Raw genomic sequence first — 21,594 nt, 5'->3', positions numbered from 1 at the left:
CTTTTATCTGGTTAAAGTTTAGTAGGTCTAAATTAATTTAAATTGGGTCTGCTTCTTGTGAAGGAGATAGAAGCTGCTGTCAAACCAGCTGGTAATTTAAACACAGTAGCTTTCCAGATCTCCCAGTCCTGTTCTCATCTGAAATGAAACAAAAGCATAGTGGCCCTGGGAAGACTGACGCCAGCGCAGGGGCACAAGGCAGGCACAAAGGGCCCCGTACCCAGGCCCAAGTGTCTGTTTTACTGACCTGTTTCTGGGAGCCTGGACCTATTGTGATCCTGTTCCCTCAAGCAGCAGCTGAGGGGGCCTGTGCTGTGGAACAAAGGGAGGATACCAACACACTCACAGCAGCCTTGCCCAGCAGATAAAACAGTGCTGGACCTCTCTCCAGACACTCGTTCCCACGTGCTGAAGGACAACAGAAGCACGCCCCAGAGCTTCAATTAAGGTTTTAAGAGACAGTAACAATTATTTAAAAATTCATTAAAATATTTGACTTTATTAACAGTATATTTACATATTTTTTTCCTGCTCTTGGTCAACCATGGTGAATGTTCGTAGGTAAAAAAGCATTAAGCAATAACCACAAGATGAAAACATTTTAAACCTATACAATACTTTATACACAAAATTTATACAAAGGAACACTTAAATAATACAACTGGACACAAAAATATACACTTTTAGAGAAATTCACATCAGTAATTGTATAAAGCTCTCCTCTGTACTAAGGGTCCTGAAAATTTAGGACTAAAACATTAGCTCTGTAATGCAAAAGGGTTATTGTGACAGTCCTCAAAGGCCACTATATAGCACATGGACATATTCAAGGCTATCAGCTTATATTTCAGTCTGTGTATTCAAGTTTTGAGGTCCTTTATGATTATGCAAACATCAGAAATATAGTGGTATAATAAACGGTACTTGGAAAGCAGAGTGTTGGAGCCAATATTAAAATCTGTAGGCTCAAAACACCCACTTTAATATTTAAACAAGCGTTCGATACTACCGTTTATTCAAAAATAGAAAGAGTAAATGCACTTACATAAAAATAACTTTTACTGTTCAGCAAGCGTGCTCGTGTGATTTTTTTATATTAGTACAAACATAAAAAAAACCTGCCATATGACTTTTAAGATAAATGATACCAACTCACCTTCTCCCTACTCGAGTACATTTACATTAAGGCTTTGAATCATCTGACCCAAGATTTTACAACGTTAAAATGAATGGGTCCACGTGGATGCCAGTTCTGTCTCATTGAGACGTAGCATGACAAGAATTAAAGCTCACCACCTTAAGGAAACGGACACATGCTCATGCCTTGACTATTCTTTTTTGTCTCTGAACTAGAACAGAAAGTTTAATAGTAACAGTATTTCATGGCAAGAGACAAAAGTATGTAACAGTGTTTGTAAAAGCAAATTATTAGATTATTAAATCCATGGCAACATCTTTGGAGAAACTTCCTGTTTTCTTTTCCTATGAATTTCATGCAGAAAGATATTTCTTAAGTTTACCTTAAGAAAATACATTTTTGATGGAGTTGGAATGTGTATCCCAAACTGCTGATGAAAAAAGAAAAGTCTAAAAGATCCTCCTGGATTTCTGTCATACGTTTGTATCTTGCAATAACGGTTCTTTAGCTTCAGCGGGAGCTTGTGGACTGTGGGGGTGGCTGTGGCTGCCACAGTGCTTCTTCCAGTTGCTGGATCGTAGGTTTAGGTTTGTGTGTTCAGGAATAAACAAGGCAACAAGAAGTGCCAGCAGCACAGAGCACGCTCCAAATAAGAACGGGGGTCCAGGAATTATAGAATTCTGAAAACGGCAACACCACAAGGTATTAGTGAACCTGCAGACACACAGTAACAGACTGCAGCTGCCCCTACACAAATTTCAAGAGTGGGAAAACCCTATTCTCGCTACGCAAGCCCTGCAGGATTTGTCCCCACATGGAGTCTTTTAGAAAAGACGTGGAAAGACTGCTGTACACTGAGCCTGAGGAGAGCAAGCATGGGCTTCTAAATAATGCTCGCCAGCTTCCTTGTTAGTGTGAGTTCTTGCTGGCGAGTGTTCCCGATAAATTTTATTTTTTTTAGTTCCTAATAAATAGTGAGAGATTGGTGAAAAAAAAGCAAAGGATGACAAAACAAAAAATGTAAACCTGAAAGGTAAATCCATCATCAAGTAGAGGGAAGGGGGATCCATCCTTCCCTCACTCCCTTCTCTTTACAAGGGTCAGCACTTGTCCAATGTACTATCAGCTGTAGCTCTGACAGTTAAACCACATCGTACCATCTACATCCGTAATTTACAGACAGCGTAACAAAACGTAACGCAGCCCCACACTCAAGGAGGGGTGGGCACCATCCCTTCCTAATGTCTTTTTTTAGAATTAATGAGTAAACCAAGAATACCTGTTGTAAATGGTACTGTGCATCTGTGCTGCCTCCTGCTGGCGATTCAGGCATGGGGAGTTCATTCAGTTCAACATGAAATATATAGAATATAAAACCATAAAGTGCTGGTCCCAAACCATTACACAGGCCTCGAATTCCTGTTATCATCCCTTGAACAACACCTGGGAAACATAAAATACACCATTACCTTTCTCTATTTGTACACAGATAATGAGCTATTTTTCATAGGTTATGAACAGATCAGTAAGACTTGATTCGCTTCACTGTCAAACTGACACAAGTAGGAAAGCTCTGAACGGTGCTGCCTGCAGAAAAGCTGCCGCAGTGCATTCAAGGGTTTCCCCCCTGCCCTCAGGCCAGGGGCAGCGCTGCGCTCACAGGGTCCTTGTGCTCTCACAGGAGCGGAAGCACCGTGCAACATAGACAACTACAGAAACTTTTGGCAAAAGTGAGGAAAATAAACAGCATTTAGTTTGCCAAATATTTTGCTGCTGTGGGAACCTGTTGAGTGTTTTTCCTCTGTGCCAAAAGGACTAAATACCCACATATTACAACTTCGAAATAACTTGGGTTTTAATGTTTTGTGCTCGGTGCTCAGGTGTAGGGGCTGCTCTGTGCCAAGGGTCGGGACGGCTACGACAGTGCCTGGGCAGCTGCCCACATGGGTATTTGACTAGAACACAAAGTATTAGGACAACACCTACCCTGCTGGTCAGCATCAGCAGTTCTTGAAACCAGCGCGCTTACAGCTGGGAAAGTGATACTGGACATGGCTGCAACTGCACCAGCTGCCCACATCATCCTGCAAAGAACAGAGACCCAAGTGCACGGATTTGTGAGGATACACACACTGCAGCCCCGCCCCTGGGAAAAGGGTGAGGCACCGAATGATATCGTATCATGTACCTACCATGGTTCTGATCCAAAGCCGTACCACGCGAGCTGGAGGATCTGAAATCCCAGGCCCAGCAGGATGGTGTTCTTATTCCCAATAGACCGCATCAATAAACTCAGAACTATTGTCTGATGGGAGAAAGTAAACACTGTATTCTGAATGTTAAATACATGCAGATAAACTAATGAATTAAAAAAGCAACAAAAACCCTCAAGCATTTTATTCCAAATGTTAAATACATGCAAGTAAATAAATTAGTTTTTAGAAGCTGAGTAAGATTCTCCACAAGCAGCACTTGTCAAGTACGCAGGAGCCTCTGCCAGAACAACAGCAATCCTTTAGTAAGTGATATGAACAAACTGCGTCCCCTCCTGGTGCACAAAGGGTTTGGTTCTCCAACACGATACACTGTGGGTATTAAGGAATCAGACCCCGGCTGGGAAGCTGTTTTTTCATTCAAATGGAAGTCAGAGTGTTAACTGTTACAGACTTAGAAAGCAGCTACAGAAAAGATGAGTCATCTGTCCAGACCTGCAGTATTATGGAAGTTCTCCACAGTGCTTTGCTCTTTCAAAGTTACCAACCAATGAACTATGGATCAGTTAACTCACCTGTGCAATAATGGAGAGAATCCCAAGGACTGCTATAAATGCTGCAACGCTTTCAGATGAAAATCCCATTATCTAGATTTAAAAAAAGGCAATTTGATTATTAACCAGAAAGTGTATGGGAATGTCACAGAGACCAGTGGGGGAAGATGTCGTTGCTACTCAGCTCTTCCCTAACTTAGAAAGAGGATGGTTTTGGTTATTTTTTTATTAAATCAAGCAAGTATACAAAACAAATAAAGGGGTATAAATAGAAAACAAGTAAACAGTTGCCTCCAAAAAAAACTCCAAACAAAACCAGTTTAACATAGTGAATCTTGTACTCTAAGATTAATGCAAAATATATAAAACACGAGAAACTGTTTTATAACTCATTCACCTCTCTCCTCTCTTTGTATCTTTAAAGAGAAAACCCAGAACATCAAGAGGACTGAAATGAGCTGCTGGAAGCTTTTAAATTAGACAAGCACTGCTTATCCCTGTTTTCTGTCCTAATTCAGCAATACTGAAAAATTTACTTTCTTTGAATCCATTTCGAAACGTTACATTACCTGTCTGAGGTATAGGAAGAAGCTGGAATATTGCCCTGCCTCTGGGAGGTAGGAAAGAAAGACTGTTATGCAGATTAGCAGCACAATCGAGTCCTGGCCAACTTTCTTCAGTGACTACGGCAAGAAAAAATTATTGTAAGACATTTAACCTTCATAGTCAGAAAAGCATGTAAATGAATGAAGCTATTGCCTTGCTTAGCAAGACAATTGGCAAAAGTATTCGCATTAATGCAAAGTTAAACTTGAAAATATACAGGCTTTGTTTTTTAAGCTTGAAAGATAGTAAATTCAGCCTAGTTCTGTCGCAAAATCTTAGCATTTACCAATAAAACATTTCACATTTAAATAACTTACTGCAAAAGGGTCAGCCTGTTCCCATGAAATGGGTGCTCCCCAGGACGCTGGCCTCATCTTCTCCGGCAGCGACTCTGGCACAGCCACAAGAATAAAACAGATGTCCAACAAGGCTATTGCTGTGGCCAGGACCACCACCAAGCTGTCCCCATAGACTCGACCAAGGTAGGCACCGATTGCAGGGCTGGTAACTAAGCTCGCCGCAAAGGTTGCAGAAACCTGGAACAAATAACAGCTGGTGAGATGTGCAATGATGTAAATCCATGTGTCCTTATCCTCAGAAGCCTTCGCATTTGACTCGCGTAACCTTTTTCCTGTGACTCTGTGCAGGCAGCTGTGTATTTCAGACAGTCACAACTTTTCAAGAAATTTTTTTTTTTTGAGAACTGGACAGCAACGGGAGGCACTCAGCACTCTTGCATATACTGACTTAATTAGGTTTAATGAACTTGACAGTCTGCTGGTATCTCTGGGAAGCGATGAGCTGTATTTGATCTTTGTATTGGTGAAATGTGCAATGCCTCATAAGAAAGAAATCACCTGTATCAAGGGCGTATTAAATTCAACCTGCTGGATAGTCCAGTTCAGTACAGTGGATCTTCAGAAAGTTGGTTGCAGTTAACTTTAGAACTTGAAGGTACTTTTTCAACATATCTAAATTCCTGATGTGTACAGGCAGGAAGAAAGTATTCAGCTCTTCCTGCTGAACATGGTAACGGATTCCGTAACGCAAATGCACAAATAATTCTGCTAATCTGTAACACGCAGGGCTGTGAAGGCTCCCGAGATCTGGCCGGTTGTCAGGAGATAATGGAGACACGGAAGCAAGTTGTAAGAACTAATGACAGACAAGTTACTCAGACACATTTGTTCTGAACTGAAGTACAGCAGTGTGACTGGAGACATGAACAGGAACAGTCCAGATATTGTACAATGGCAGCCCCAGAATTATCCAGGAACAAAAGGGTGGGGTTTTTTTAAAAGATGACAGCGTGATACCAACACGAGAAACACCAGAGGAATAACTCCAGCCCCTCAAATCACATCACTAACACTGGTGATATTGGTGCAGATAGACACGGGGAAGACACCTTTTAACACGGTCATATTTTAAGTTACAAGCAGAATATTCAAGAGAGACAGGACTGGACAAGAAGAACAATTAAACAGAAAAACCTCACTCTGAACTAAAATCAACTTGCCAGAGAAGGAACAAAACTACAGATTTGGAAGGTTTGATGTACTGAAGTGTTCAGTACGGAACACCACAGGAACAAAGCCAGAGAAATACATACCAAACCATAGGCCATGCTTCTCTCGTGTTCTTGAGTTATATCTGCTACATATGCAAAAACCACAGAAAATGTCACTGCAAAGACTCCAGAGACAGAGATGACAGCGAAGTACCACCTAAGAACGGTATAAAAACATGAGAACAGCTCAATAGAAACAAAAAGTCTATCTACAATCCAAGCACAGTTCAACATGTCCAACTTCAATGTATTAAAATAAACTTGGATAAAGCCAATGTGAATGGATCTCGATATGGTCATGTAATTCCTCCTTAGCTCACCAAGTGCAAAGATCACAGAATCACAGAATAACCAGGTTGGAAGAGACCCACCGGATCATCGAGTCCAACCGTAAATCATACTACTGAATAAGTAGTACAAACTTTTCCTGCCAATTTTGCTAAAAACTCATTATTTCTGAGATATGAAAACCCCCCCACATTCTTGCCTTCCAGTTTTGCTGATGTGCATTACAGCTGCTTGCCTTGTAACTTGCCCTTGGATGAACAGCATAATTTTATAACGCGTGTAAAAGCTGCTGTGATGAGGTACTTCTGGGAAACAAGGTGTCAGGTGAACTGCAACTGGGCGTCTACAACTCAAAGCAAATTAGGAACCTCAGTACTTTCAGAACCCGGTCATTGAGAGGTCTCAACATTAGCCTTCTCTTTATACTACAGACACTAGCACGTGTCATTTAAAATATTAATGTATGCTCAGAAACATGCTACTTCCCAGAAAAAGGATGAAGAATCCCTGAGCAATCCATGTGACCAGAGAGAAAACTGAAAAGGCTTACGGGACTGCCTGAACAGCTGGCTCTGCCCTGCGCCGGTGCAGTCTGTGCTACGGCTGCACCCCCAGATGCAGCAGGTGGGCAGCCCAGCACCGCTGAGACCCGCCTCATGCCCTGCCTGGGCAACATGCGCACCAGCGATTGAGAAACAGAAGTATAAAACTGCAGAACATTTTAAGTTACAAATGGTCTCTCCATGCACTAGCTGGCACAGTAAGGTTTTCATTTCTACGTAGTCGGTTAGTATTGGAGTACCAAGGCCACAATAAAAGCCTGCTCTTTACTGGGTAGCATTCCAGTATTTTTGGCAAGTGGGGTAAAGCAGGGGGTGGAGCCCACAGCACAGAGCTCAAAACCAGTGGGTCTTAAAATTCCCAGCAAGGCGTTTGGGTCTCACAGCAGCTACTTCAGTTTTGACTCTGTTCTCCCAGCTCTGCACTGAATTAATACAGAAGCCTCAGCGTTCCATGGAGCACAAACGATAGTTATCAACAGAGCTATAAGCGTAAGCATTTATATAGCACCCTTGACAAGAAAAGACAAATCCAGCGTGAAAACATTTACTGACCATGGGCTGATCTTCATTAGTGGTATTGGTGCACAGGTAAAAAACACTGTTAGCAGCAAGAAGGACTTTCGCCCCCACACGTCAGAGAGGGCACCTATGAGCGGGGCACTGAGGAATGACAATAAGCCCTAAATGGAACAAAACATTGCAAGTTAGAGCCAAGTGGTTTGAATCGCTGTAGCCAACCATCCCACACTGACTGCAGGCTGCGCTCTGCTTTTACTACAGGTGATGACTATAGTGCAGTGCATCAGAAGCAATACAGCCAAGCATTACTGATCTTCTTGCCCAGTTACATAAAATTTGAGATTTATTACCTCAGAGCTACACAAAATTCAAAACACAGATGATTCAGTCACACCAGCAGTTTTATGAACTATGTTTTATAGGTCTATACATTTAGAAGTCACATAAACGTAAATAATTGAAACTACTGGAACGACAAGCTCCAAGTGAAAAATTCTCAAATCTTAACACAATGTGTGTCACTTGGGATTAATCAACTACCTTTTTATTTGCTGAACCCAGACAGCAGGTAGAGACTAAGTATTATCTTACTACAAGTAAAACGTATATTTCCTTTTTCAGCAATCATTTATTCCCCTGTTTTCTTTATAGCCTCTTGAATGTTTCTTTCAACTGGCAGTCATTTCCACATTCCTCCCATCATTCACTTTAAACTGTGATTAACTTCTGTCACCGTACCTTTACTCCTTGAATTAGCCCATTCATTAGAAATGTATGTTTCGGGAAGGTTTCATGCAAAACCTGGTGGAGAGAGACAAACACTGTCATTTACAAAGTATTAACAATAAACACTGCTCATGATGCACCCAACTCCTGCAGTCAGGAGTGGGCAAACCCACAGTAGTGTTATATTTTCATAGAATATAGAGAAAGAAAAAAAAAAAGACACACCACAAATAATCTATATAGTTTTTAATTCACACGGAAGGTACTTAAGAGATTTTAGCTTTACTTCGTAGAGGCCTCAGTTCTCTCAAAACTTTGGGAAGGATTTGTGTCATCCAACCCCAATGTCAGAAATCTAAATAGACCACAGAGAACCTAGGAAATGGTCTCAGACCCAGCTCCCCAGCCCGTCACCTGCAGGGGTTGGGGAGAGAGAAGAGAGACAACATCATTCTGAAGCGCCTCTCAATTCAGTGACCACGGTCTGGACAGGCAGGTTAAACTGGGCACCACTCTCAGTCCAACTGGTGTGGTGAGAGATGATTCCAGACAGTGACCAACATGCCTTTTATGTACCAGAGACTCTGTGTGGTCAACACCAGCTTATGGGACCGCACCAAGACTGCATTTTAGGCGGAGTTTGCTTGGAGATCTTTAAGCCTTTGCTCCTTCTAATTTGTAAGGATGTGTCACTCTCAAAGATTAAATCCAAACAGAAAGCAACCAACTAAATTAGAAAATAATTTGGTACAAACACGTTGGTATGACTGTCTCGCTAATCACAGGGAAGCTCTGACTGGTGTGACAGGGTTTGTCCTCTGAAGCTTCTGTTTAAAGCACAGCCAGGTCAGCAAAGATCTCCCTACCTACACACACACCTGCATAATTTTACCAGATTGCAAGTGTATTTTTGTCCTTACATTTGTAATGTGCCAACTTTTTGTAGCATTTTGAAAGGAAAGGTAATTTTAATACTGTCTTACTGGTTTCAAGTCAGAAAATATTTACATGTAAGCCTGAGTGTGAGCAGATCTGCACATCAGCAGCTATGCTGCATCATTATAGTGCTACAGTGAAATAACTTTAAATTACTGATTCCATGTAAGAACATAAAACTTTTCATCTGGATAGAGGAGCAGCTCCATGGTAGGCAATTTTAATTCTATTCAGAAGATTTTCAACGCCTTTGCAGTAATTGCCCCATCTCTTCAGCAAGAAAAAGCTGAAGCATCTCACTTACCACCAGAGTGGGTGCTGTCAAGAGTCCCCAAGCAAAAAACTCCAAGAAGATCACTATAACAGCATGGTAGACGCTCGGTGAACCTATTCCTTGAGGCTAAAACAAGAGAAAAAACAAGTGATCAAAACACTTGTCACAGTCAGGAGAAATGCACCCAAACACTCTGAACAGAGGACTAAGGAATGAAACAGGACTCAAACCAAGGCAATACAATTACTCTAGCTAACTGGTACTGAGCGAAGTTCCTTTTTTAACCCTTTGCTGCTAACAGTTTGAAGTGTCTCAAACCTATGCAGATAAACCATTGATATTGCCTGTATGGGAAGCAAAGATGCTACTGAAAGCAGAAACAGACTCTTCTTTAGAGAATGAGTTCCTTTTCCTTGAGAAAAATGCTTGAGGACACACAACACTGCATGGAAAACAACCTTTCATAGTTTCAGAATATGGCAGTGTTCACACTCAGCTATCTCTAAGTCTAATCACCTAGTCTACTAAACAGCTCTGTTGTACTTCTGTTAGCAGAAGGCACCATGGTTAAGTACAAAACATGGATAGCTCTAAATCAAGGAAGAAAAACTGAAATAACATACGCCAGAAGGGAATCTCAGGAACAGCACTGATCACTTCCCAAAAACTGAGAGCACGCCTATCAGCTACAGTGTGCTTCCAATGTAGGAAGAGATCTGGATAAAAGCTCTGAAATAAGGAACTTCAAATTCTTTCATGATTTACCATCATCAGAAGTAGCTTTTGAGGAGGGCGGGAAAAAAAAAGCATAGGTAGGATAACCTGCTCATTTCACATATTCTATAAATGCCTGCCAAACAACGTGCCGCAGTTCAGCATTCGCAAATTGAGGAAATGGTGCATATGAAGGCATTACGAACAACTCATCAGAAATCTCATATGCATTCTTTAACCTTAGATGTGCTGCCTTTACATCTACTTTCCTGGCTCTGCGTGAAGGTGAGTTTCTAACAGAGCGTTACTGATCTGACCCGATCCAGCATTTACAGTGACCAAACACACACAAGCTACGGTCCTCAGCTGCTTCCCAAGAAGGCTCAGGGGGATCTTATCAATGCCTGTAAACATCTGATGGGAGCACATATGACACAGCCAGACTCCCCTTAGAGGCGTCACTGACTGGACTGGAGACACACACTGAAATACAGGAAATTCAGCTTACGCTTTGAACAAAACCAAGCCCTGGAAATGGGCTGCCCAGTGAAGCTCCGGAATCTCCATCCCCCAAACCTAACTGGACACAGCTCTGAGCAAACTGCTCCAGTTGACCCTGCTTGGGAGAAAAGAATGGGCAGCTGGCTTGGAGATGTTCAGAGGTGCTTTAAAATTGCATCATATTTGAGGTTGTAAGTTTCAGTTAGGTAATACTGGAGTCTTTCATCACAAGGTTTATGTAAGTCATGCCTAGCTTTTCTTTCCAGATTCCAGTATTTCCAACACAGAAGGAAAAAAAAAGCACTTTCCGAATAACTGTAGGAAATAAATGCAGAAAACCACACTGGCCGCTTACTCCTACTGCTAGAAAGGATTATAATTTTCAAAAGTAACCGTATCAACATGCAGAGGTGAGCTACAGAAGTACCTTAGCACTGTGCCATTTTTCTTTCCCAAGTCCTCTTCAGTCAATACAGATATTCCATTCAGACATTTCTGCTATTTTTTCAGCCTATTCTCTTAAGGAGGTAAATTAACAGTCTTTATAGCTACAGAAAGTGGCTATAATTATCTTCACTTCCCAGAATTCCTTCTCCCTTCCACCCACAACCCTTATTTTAGTTTCAGGTTGAAAACGTATCCAGCTCTGCACAAACCATAAATAACAATCTGGACTGTTTTGCTCAGTCTGGTACAGAAGATCCGGTTCGTTCTCACAGTCACCTGATTCCTGTCAAGCTACTGGCTCGTGACCCACGGATGGTGAGGTGGGAGCTATGAGCCATCTCTGTCCCCCCAGGCACCACAGGTCAAAGGCACCTCCATTCTGTCCCCATACAGTGAACACAGGCTCAGCAGCAATCTGTGTCTCTGCTGCCTTTGTCCAGCTCCAGGCAGCCACAAACCAAACCAGCAGAATGGTGCCAGTAGTTGTCCTGGGCATCAGAAATGCTGGCGATTTTAAAGGCACACAACGGATGACAGTTGTCCCCTGCCATGTCACCCAGGTTGCTGTAAGCAACCTGATCGATGTTTTTATTACACTGGCAGAAACAAAGAGAAGCAACATTTAGATTCTTAGGGTTAAACCTTACGATGCATAAAGATATATTGTCTGCATTCAGACTGCAGTACTGGTCTGATGTACCCTCTTACCCCAACAGGAACAGCGCAGGCGCTAGGTATTCAGCCCTAATGTAGTCTATAAACTTGCCCTGCTGTGCTTTACAGACTGGTCAAGGTAGTGTAATGTAATGTAATAACCTAGGTGCAGCCAAATCGGAAGGCTTTACAGCTGGAGATATGAAACCTCTGTGTGAACAACCTGGAACTGAGACGTTCCCATCGCAATAACCACAACCCTTTGGGGCAACCACAGAGCCAGAACAGAGCGTAATTACGTTTAGCAAAGTCTGTGGCACAAAACAGTACTCTAAGAATGCCCCTTTCTCTAGTCAGAGACAAAATGTCTTTAACCAAACGCTGTGTACAGTCAAGTCATGCCAGCGATAAAAGCGTATCTGCCAGGCAACCCTTAAGGACACATAGCTGACAGGAACAGAATAGCTACCAAAGTAAGAACACCAGATACAAGCTCATAGCTGCTGCTCCCTCTGCTGGGAAGGGTAAGGCACCAAGGAAAGTCCTAAGCTCCGACTCTCTCCAGCACTGCCCAGCTGCGCACTCCCTAATTCATCGCTGCTTAAAAAATGCATGATCTTGCACAAGGCAAGTGCTCATAAAGGAAGGCAAAATTAAGAACTGTGTAGAAACCCCTGGTGTTACTGCCTCTCCTTCGGTGAATCTGATCACACACTCTTGAGTACACACATCATTACGTGCTGCTTTTCATCACGCAGTTACAAAGGAAACACCACAAAAATACCACCAGGCACGATCCCAATTCTGGCACCACCATCAGTTCAGCCTTGCCAAGGGGACCCACGATGTAACCTGTGGTGGGAGGAGAGGCACTGCAGAGGCAAGGGCTGGGTTTCCCTCTTGCTCATTTTGTTCTTTCCATATCAGGAACAGGAAATTCAATTGACTTAAGTTCCCCATCAGTAAACTCTTTTTGACCGTGATGCTCGCTACTAAAAAAGCTGTATGTTCTTGCAGGCAGTCACACAGTTTTCTTTGGTGTCAAACAGCTTCAAAATAAACTATTCGGGCTGGAAACTGGACACTTAGATGCTTGATTAATCACTGGTTTGCCAGGTGGAGACATTCAAGACACGGGCCCTTATCATTCACCCATTTCCCACAATGTCACAGAGAATGCTGGAGAAGCAAAGAAACTAAAGAGAGCGAGCACAGGTTTTGACATTTTGGCAAACTTAAAAAAAATGCAAGCACTAAGTTTTTAGTGTCATTATAAAGAATATTCTGCTACTCCAGATTTTATAACTTTATAACGAATTCCCAAAACATTCCCAAAAAATATCGCAAGCTGTTATTTTTGTTATATGACAGCCATCTACATAGCTTCATCTCACACTCACAGCCCATCTCCACACTTTTTAAAAAAATTGAACATGATATAGAAATCATGCAAGTCCACACCCTGCTTTTGAGACTGAAGAGAGACACTGAATGCAGCACCCCAAGTGTCACTGAATACAGTTGTTATGTTATCCCTTCTCCTCCTTCTTGGCTAAAGAAAGTTAAAGTTGAGAGACGAAGGACACTTGGAAGTATCCTGTATGACTCCTCTAGAGAGATATTCTGAGGGCACCACATCCCATTAGTAGCAACATTTACTCTGCTTCTATTACCCACTCTAAAACATTTCTACAAGGTAATCTCATGCATTTCTATCTTTACAAAGAGCAGGAAAACACATCCTGGAAAACATCAGCATCCATCACTGGGATTAGTTTTGCTTCACACTAAAGAAATATAGACAGTCGGTCACCAGATGAACTTCACACCTCCATCTTCTCCATTATCGTTCCACAGAGACAAAGCCAAAGGCCACCATCAGTTTAATTAATCAAGATGACCCTTTATTTGAAATAATAGCACTGTATTTAGAAGAGGGCATCTCAAAGCTACACACCGTTACACGGTGGAAAAAAAAACAGGGGCAAAAATACACGGGAAGCAACACTGCTCATCGACTAAAACACAAGCTTCAGCAGCCAAAACAGTTCACTTTCCTTTCTTATAAACGTATGCATTTAACAGGAAGCAAGTCAGCCGGAGGGAACTGCGGAAAGCTCTGCTCTGATGCAGGAGGCCCATCCTGGGCAGGGGCAGCTCAGGACAGAGTCCTCTGTGCGTGTGTGTGTGCGGGCAGAGCCCCCTCTGTGCGTGCGTGTGTGTGCGGGCAGAGCCCCCTCTGTGCGTGCGTGTGTGTGCGGGCAGAGCCCCCTCTGTGCGTGTGTGTGTGTGCGGGCAGAGCCCCCTCTGTGCGTGTGTGTGTGTGCGGGCAGAGCCCCCTCTGTGCGTGCGTGTGTGTGCGGGCAGAGCCCCCTCTGTGCGTGTGTGCGTGTGGGCAGAGCCCCCTCTGTGTGTGTGTGTGCGTGTGTGTGCGGGCAGAGCCCCCTCTGTGCGTGCGTGTGTGTGCGGGCAGAGCCCCCTCTGTGCGTGCGTGCGTGTGCGGGCAGAGCCCCCTCTGTGCGTGCGTGCGTGTGCGGGCAGAGCCCCCTCTGTGCGTGCGTGCGTGTGCGGGCAGAGCCCCCTCTGTGCGTGCGTGTGTGTGCGGGCAGAGCCCCCTCTGTGCGTGCGTGTGTGTGCGGGCAGAGCCCCCTCTGTGCGTGCGTGTGTGTGCGGGCAGAGCCCCCTCTGTGCGTGCGTGTGTGTGCGGGCAGAGCCCCCTCTGTGCGTGCGTGTGTGTGCGGGCAGAGCCCCCTCTGTGCGTGCGTGTGTGTGCGGGCAGAGCTCCCTCTGTGTGTGTGTGTGCGGGCCGAGCCCCATCCGGCCGGCCGGCCCCGCTCTACCAGGGCTCTGCCCAGGCTCTCCGGGGCACAGGGCCCTGTCGGGGCCGGCCCCGCTCGGGCAGGCCGCTCCTGGCGCCCTCGTTCCGGGCCTTCCCCGCGCCGGGGCTCCCGTAGCCCCTCCCCGCGGCTCGGCCTCTCCCGTCCCCGTCCCTGTTCCCGAGGAGGCCGCGGGGCCCCGGCCCGGCCCGAACGCGCCCCGCCTCACCGTCCCGCCGTCCTTAATGATGATCTTCTTGGCCAGCATGATGCTGCGGTTCGCGGCGCGCTTCTTCTTCTTCCCGCCCTGGGTCATTTTCGCGTCGCCCGGCCCCGGGAGCGGCGGCAGCGGCGGAGCCTCCCCGGCGGCCGGGCCCTCGCTTCGCCTTCCCCCCTCCGCCGGCGCGCGCCGCCCCTCACGCGCCCGCCGCCATCTTAGCCCGCGCGCCACCGCCCCGCATGGCGCGATCGCCCCATTGGCCGCGCGCGGTCACGTGGGCGGGACGGGCCGTTCCCTCCCTCCCCCCGGGCGGTGGCCGGACGGGGAGCGGGAGCGCGGCGACAAAAACAGGGAAATCCAGACAAAACCAGCGGCCCTCCGGCCTGCCCGAGCGCTGCCCCGCACGCACGGATGTTGTCCCGGCGGCGCCGTCCCTGCCCGTGGCTGGGGTTGGAGCTGGGTGGGCTCTAAGGTCCCACCGAGCCGCTCCCTGATGTTGAGGCGCCCCCCGAGGTGGCCGCGAAAAAGGAGCAAACCCCGCAGTCCTCGCCGGGCGGGGGGAGGCGCCGCCGGGGCAAAGCGCAGCCCCGCGCCCGTGACCCACCCCAGCAACCCAGCCGGGAGCTGCTCGCTCTCCGCTCTCGGGCGTTGAACTTTGCTTGCGGCAGCTTTGACGGCTTGAGAGGGGCAGGTGATCCGGGCCCTGACTGCCCTCGCAGCGCACGGGATGAGGCGAAGGGGGGCGGCTTTCCCGAGGCGTTGAACCTCTCACTGGAGAAAATATTTAAAAAACCTGTACTAGTATCGGTTGAGGCTCTGGAGCGAGTCCAGAGAAGAGCAACGAAGCTGGTGAAGGGGCTGGAGAACAGGCCTTATGAGGAACGGCTGAGAGAGCTGGGGTTGTTTAGCCTGGAGAAGAGGAGGCTGAGGGGAGACCTCATTGCTCTCTATAACTACCTGAAAGGAGGTTGTAGAGAGGAGGGTGCTGGCCTCTTCTCCCAAGTGACGAGGGACAGGACAAGAGGGAATGGCCTCAAGCTGTGCCAGGGGAGGTTCAGGCTGAACATAAGGAGAGAGCAATGAGGTCTCCCCTCAGCCTTCTCTTCTCCAGGCTAAACAACCCCAGCTCTCTCAGTCATTCCTCATAAGCTCAGGGCCATGGTTTAGTATTTGATAGGAATGGTTGGACTCGATGATCCGATAGGTCTTTTCCAATCTGGTGATTCTATGATTCTGCATGTTAGAGTTTAAATTCATTGCTGATGCCTAGCAGCACTAACCAGAGCAGCATCTGTCCCATCCAGCACCACGTTCGTGATCTTGCCCACAGCTTTCCATGGCCACATACCAGGGTTTTCTCTGTTCCTCGCTCACTCCTCTGTCCCTCTTACTGCACATTTCTATCTCCCCAGCTCCTGCAACACTGCTTGCCCCAAGCCCCCAGCCACGCGTTAACACCACCCCTACTCATGCAAACAGCAATGCACAGACCTGAGCTCTCCTTCCCTTGGGACAGACATTACTGCCTCAACAAGGGGGTCTAAATCACTCGCTGCTTGATTATAGGGACTTGGTTAAACTAAGAACCATAAGACCAAACGCCCTCTTACCAGATTTTCTAAGGGATCTCTCATTTCATGAGGTGCAGCACTACTCAAGCCAATGGATCTGCTCTACTCACACAGCATGACAAAGGCCGGTGGGTTCTAGCTCATGACGGGAAGCGTGGATGCACCCAGACACCCGTAGGGGAAAAAGGATCTTTGCAGCCATTGCTGTCATCAGTCATTTGTCACAAGTCCTAATAAGCTATGGCAAGCGTGTGACAATTGCAGTGTGTTCCAGGGTTTCTCATGCCTTCTATATGAACAGGAGAGAGGTCCTAAAATGTCACCATGCTTTCAAGTCTGCTGCTTGGAGAGAATGTTGTTATGTTTTGGTAGGAGCATCACACACAGATGTGTACATGACATGTAAGGAACCCCTGTAAAAAAGTTTAGACAACTAAATCTCAGCAAAGATGTTTTGTAACTAGGCTGGTTAAACAGCTGGTTTTCCATTTACACCTTTACATTAGACCAACTTCTCCTACTGATGTCACTATCCCAAATGCATCTTAAATACCAAGTCTGCTCATGCAGGCTAAGCAGACAATTCAAGGAAGAATTCCTAACTTTAGAATAAACTACACATGACTTGCTTTTGCTGTCACAAATTTCAGCCAGCTACATGTTTTCAAATACCAGACTCTGTTTACCTACCTCAGTCCTGACATAATCCGTCTTGCCATTATTTAACTGACAAAAATTCCTGACAAACACTGGTAGCTTCCAACTTTTTATACAAAGTAAATGCATAATACTGCTTGCTAGCTGCAGAAGATAGTACTATCTTTTTGGAAGCGGAATGAAAACAAGACAGTACTTCTCAGCTCCCCAAGAGGAACCATGGAATCTAAAGCACAGATGAACAATGGTTTCAATAGTTTCAGTTAAGACTGCAGATTGCTTTTAGGCCAAACTTAAAGAACACTGTCCCCTGCAGCCCAGTAGTCCATACCAGCTACGCTCCTCTGGTTAGCTGATGAATAATTAATTTCTGTCACCTAATGGCCTAAAAATTTCACTTTAAATCACACTGCATGTGATCACTAAGATCAAAATTGACAAAAGGAACTGACAGAAATGAAGAGGCCTGAAAAATTGTCAATGCCTTGTTTTTTATTATATGTCCCTCTGGAAAGGACAGGAGAACATTAGCCATCTATAGCGATGTGTTTGTGAACTCCATATTATACCTACATAAAACCTCAGCTCCTAAACTGTAACATGAATCAACAGATTGTGTTGTGTTCTAGGAGTTACATTGTACAGGACTCTCCACTGCTATCAAAATTAAATACTTTAAAGCAAGGGGAAAGCTACTAAATAACCAAGTGCCACCTGGTAACTTGTGGTGAAACTCTTCTACAAAGGATTACAGTGTTTTACAACCTCACACCATACTATAACTGGGTACTTGACACCCAGAGGCTCGCTGCCACCTCGAGATCAGAAACCACAGCCCTGAACAAGATCCGAGTTTTCAGAAAAGAAGCGTGCAGAGACAGATGGTCACAATAACACTGCTGGAGTGCGATTCACAACAAGTCATGATACAGCGGTTAACAAAAGTCATGTCTCAGTCAAAATTAAGTTCCTGGCAAAATTCATTAAGCAGTATGTGAAAAGATACCATGAACAAACATCTTACAAGAGCCTTCTGGAGTCTATGGAAAATGATGCCAAAATTTATATTCTGAAATAATAAATGTTATTTTAAAAATTGTTTTACTTCTGCTAAGCTATGCACATGGGAAGCCCCTCCATTTACAAAGGTGTCAAACAGTTTTATATCATATTCCCTAACAAAGCTGGTGCTTAATTTTAACCACTTTGTTGCTATAGAGACATTATCTACACATAGAGGAGAAAAAATACTGTATTTTACCTCACTATGGATTAAAAAGAGACTGTATTAGGTAATGCAAGATGCATTCCACAGTTCAGCAGTGTTATACAAAGAAATGCCCTGTTTCCAAACTGCTTGAAAATACCATATATTCAAATTGTATTCAGTGTAATCACACGCAAATTTCAACATATAAAAAATTTCTAAGGCTACCTTAGGAATTTTTCTATGAAGTTCAAATATATAATTTACAGTTGGGCTCATTTATTTAAAATTAAATTCAAAATATATTGAAAATAAAGACAAACTTTTAAAAACCTAAAGAAGTGTTACTCGTGTCAGCAAATATCAACATATGCTTAGCCTATAAGCCATTTTTACTAAGCTATTAATTGCTAATTAAATGAATATGGCTAATTACAGTCAGAATGATGATGGAAAGTTGAAGGCAAGAGTTATGTCTATTCTTGGATGCAAACATGCAGCAGACATTAAAGGAGCACCGAATGGCACCTCAGGATAGATTTTTTTTTCTTCTAGAAAGAATTATAAATTCACCTAGCAGGAAATAGAGAAAATTATATATCGAACTGAACAGATATTTGGCTTCACTGAAGCATAAAATATCATCTAATTAATCCCACTTATTTTGTTGCACTTTCCCTTGTGCTTTTTCTAGTAAAAATATTTTAATTCTAGATATCTAAAAATATATAATTAGCTTACCTGACAACTGAAGTACTCTTCAGTGTGGAAAACATTATTTCCTGTGGAAAATAATCAGCATTAAAAATGAACAGAACAATGAAAACAGAGGCAAGGAAACACTTCTTAGACTTTCTTACAATAACCAAACACCATAGGTAACGATATACTACTGCATATATGATGTAATACCATGTTATTGATGAACATTACCTTTCTAATACACAAAAAACCCTTAATGATTTTTAATATCTCATTGTTACAAAATAAGGATTTCAGAGAAGAAACCAATTAATAACCTTCCTCATTTACAATATCCAGCAAGAAACAATGTCAGCAGGAGGAAATGAGCAACAACTTCTGATTTGGAAAACAATGATCCTTAAATAAAACAGAACATGCATGAAATATATTAAAATATGAAAGTTACTGACAATGAAAACCAGAAGAAATGCAATGTTTCATTTATCAGTTTTAAAACAATTTAACAAAATCCATTACAGTCTTTTGAATTACAGCCATAAAAATAAGTTAGGAACACAAAATAATTACATACTTCTGAAAATCCATCAGAGGACTATATGACAGACAGAAACACCAAGTATATGCTACGAAAATAAGACCAGGCTTTTTTAAGTAAAAATGAAACAACAGTTTCTAAAAAGTTACAGTAAAAACCCCAAGGTGGTATCACATAGAAGCTTGGTCTAGAACAGCAAATTATTACATTTAATAGTAATTTTTAAAGCAAACAAAAACGTATGCGTTCTTATATTCTGCTTAAAATAAAGAAGTTGAATAGAACTATAAAATTATCTGAATTCTTTGAGAAACAAGACTGGGCACTTGTGGATAGCACAGAAATACAATATTTAAAGAAAAGTTTATCTTACTTATTAGACTTGTGATTTTTCACCATTGAACTGCTGATTTATTTTGCTTTGAAGATAGTTCTACATTTATTGTTATTCGACCATTTGTCATTTATCTCAGAGATTCGCAAATAAAACTAAATATCCAAGTATTCAATAAATACTAGTACTCCCATTATGCAAGTCTTAAAAAAAAATCTTATAATCCAAGTTATTGCAAATAAATACTTAGCTATAACCTAATAAATATTTAAATAAAATTGTGCTAAGTACAGGTTAGTCTCCTAAATATACAACTAAACTAACAAATCCATTGTCTAAAAGTCAGAAAAATAGCTCAGGCAGGTTTATTTTTTTGAAAGTTTAACTCCTACAGATTGCTTTGAGGGAAAACTGAAAGTGCACTCTCCCCAGTTCCCAGGGCTCTGAGCTGGCTGTGCTTCTTTGGCAAGTTCAGGAGTTACAGACTAAAAACTGCTTGGGTTTGTTTTTCCTTTAGTACCTTTTAAAATCTAGATACAAAAGTATCTCCATGAGAAAATGCACACATGCTCTCAGCTTGCAGAGCTTACAGAAATCAGTAAACTGCCCTCAAATGCCTTCTGTTCTCAGGAAACACATGCTGTCTTCCCTCTGGCTACAATAACACTCTTTAACCCGGAGGGCCTCAGACTGGAGTCTGGTTTGAGACAGCTCAAAATGCAAACTCCTATTTCCAAGTGTATGAAGAGACCTATCCCTCTGCTGGAAAATTGAATGGAAGTGTCAATTGAAAGGATGGAAGAGTCACTGATCTATAGACAGTTCTGTTCCTTAGCACAGCAGATAGATTGTTTTCCAAAGCTGTAGGACACCCTATTAAAAAACAAAGAGCACATATTCCTGTTGTTCCTTTAAACCAATGCCACATACTGACAGGCGCACCTGAAGCATTAAATCAGGGGTTTGTGCAACAGAACTCAGCAGCGTGGCCACCGTTTGGCTGATTTGGTCCTTTCCTGTGCAACCGCCCTTTTATCTGTTCCCCACCTGCTGCTTAAGTGTTTCGGAGAAATTCCTCAAGGAAGTAACCACTTACACCACCTGCACATTTCCACCACTGCGATTCATTAAATTAAAGGTATTACCATACAGGTCAAACTCCAGTTCAGCTCTTACTGCTAACACTTTTCTGTTCATGTCAGAGTTGAGCACTTCCCACACTACACTACGCACTGCCGGGAGCCTCTGCTCTACGCGAACACCTTACCTTACATTGTATTTTGGTGGTGAAATGACTAAATGTAATTTTTCAAAGACTTTGCAACATTGAGTGTTCTAGGTAAAAGGTTTAATATTAACATAGAATGCCAATTTAGGGTTTAACAAGATAGCTTTCACTACCAAGCAGCAGAGCTCCTGCAATTACAGCATGCTGGGATAGATTTACAGTTCACAAAGCTTAGGAAGCCCTTGGCATAACTCTGAAATTTTTTTATGCCTTACTGTAATACGATAAGCAAACAAAAAGTTGAAAATCTGTCTCATTGCTAACAGAAGGAAAACACTATTTTAACTTGGCTGACCTAAGTGGAATTTTTCCTTTCCCATTCACAATACTTCACAATCTCCTTGTCAATCCATTGCTAAAATGTGGGAAAAAGGATGAGGTACTTGGTAAACATTTTAAAACACCTCTCTCCACATTGCGTTCACTATCACAAGACAGAAGCAAGAAAGAGCACAGGAAGGGGAAGGAAACTACATTTTTACCACTTGTGATTCTACATGATACGTTTTGTATAAATGCACACCTTTACGTGTGTAACATGGATAAGAAGGGGCCACA

General features: G+C 43.4%; 1 protein-coding gene across 1 annotated transcript; it reads right to left on the bottom strand.

Annotated features, from left to right (window-relative positions):
* Nucleotides 1-468: 468 nt before the first annotated feature.
* Nucleotides 469-14,973, bottom strand: MFSD14A (major facilitator superfamily domain containing 14A). Its single transcript, XM_069862172.1, has 12 exons — nucleotides 14,749-14,973; nucleotides 9,418-9,513; nucleotides 8,190-8,252; nucleotides 7,485-7,612; nucleotides 6,124-6,238; nucleotides 4,829-5,047; nucleotides 4,475-4,588; nucleotides 3,927-3,998; nucleotides 3,331-3,443; nucleotides 3,125-3,222; nucleotides 2,418-2,581; nucleotides 469-1,818 (listed from the first exon to the last, which is right to left on the bottom strand). Exons 1-12 carry the CDS (start codon nucleotides 14,833-14,835, stop codon nucleotides 1,612-1,614), a joined length of 1,476 nt encoding a protein of 491 aa, XP_069718273.1. The 5' UTR covers nucleotides 14,836-14,973; the 3' UTR covers nucleotides 469-1,611.
* Nucleotides 14,974-21,594: the final 6,621 nt, after the last annotated feature.

This window comes from Phaenicophaeus curvirostris, chromosome 8 (assembly GCF_032191515.1).
Source record: "Phaenicophaeus curvirostris isolate KB17595 chromosome 8, BPBGC_Pcur_1.0, whole genome shotgun sequence".
NCBI classification, from domain to species: domain Eukaryota; kingdom Metazoa; phylum Chordata; class Aves; order Cuculiformes; family Cuculidae; genus Phaenicophaeus; species Phaenicophaeus curvirostris.
Note: the sequence above shows the minus strand (reverse complement) of the source record. Positions and strands in the feature narration are given on the sequence as shown.

Excerpts from the sequence above, each read along its gene's own strand:
- MFSD14A (XM_069862172.1), bottom strand. The coding sequence starts at position 14,835 with ATGACCCAGGGCGGGAAGAAGAAGAAGCGCGCCGCGAACCGCAGCATC. Across the intron at positions 6,239-7,484 it reads CTAATGAAGATCAGCCCATG|GTGGTACTTCGCTGTCATCT; the intron begins GTCAGTAAATGT and ends TACCGTTCTTAG. Across the intron at positions 4,589-4,828 it reads AACAGGCTGACCCTTTTGCA|TCACTGAAGAAAGTTGGCCA; the intron begins GTAAGTTATTTA and ends TTCTTGCCGTAG.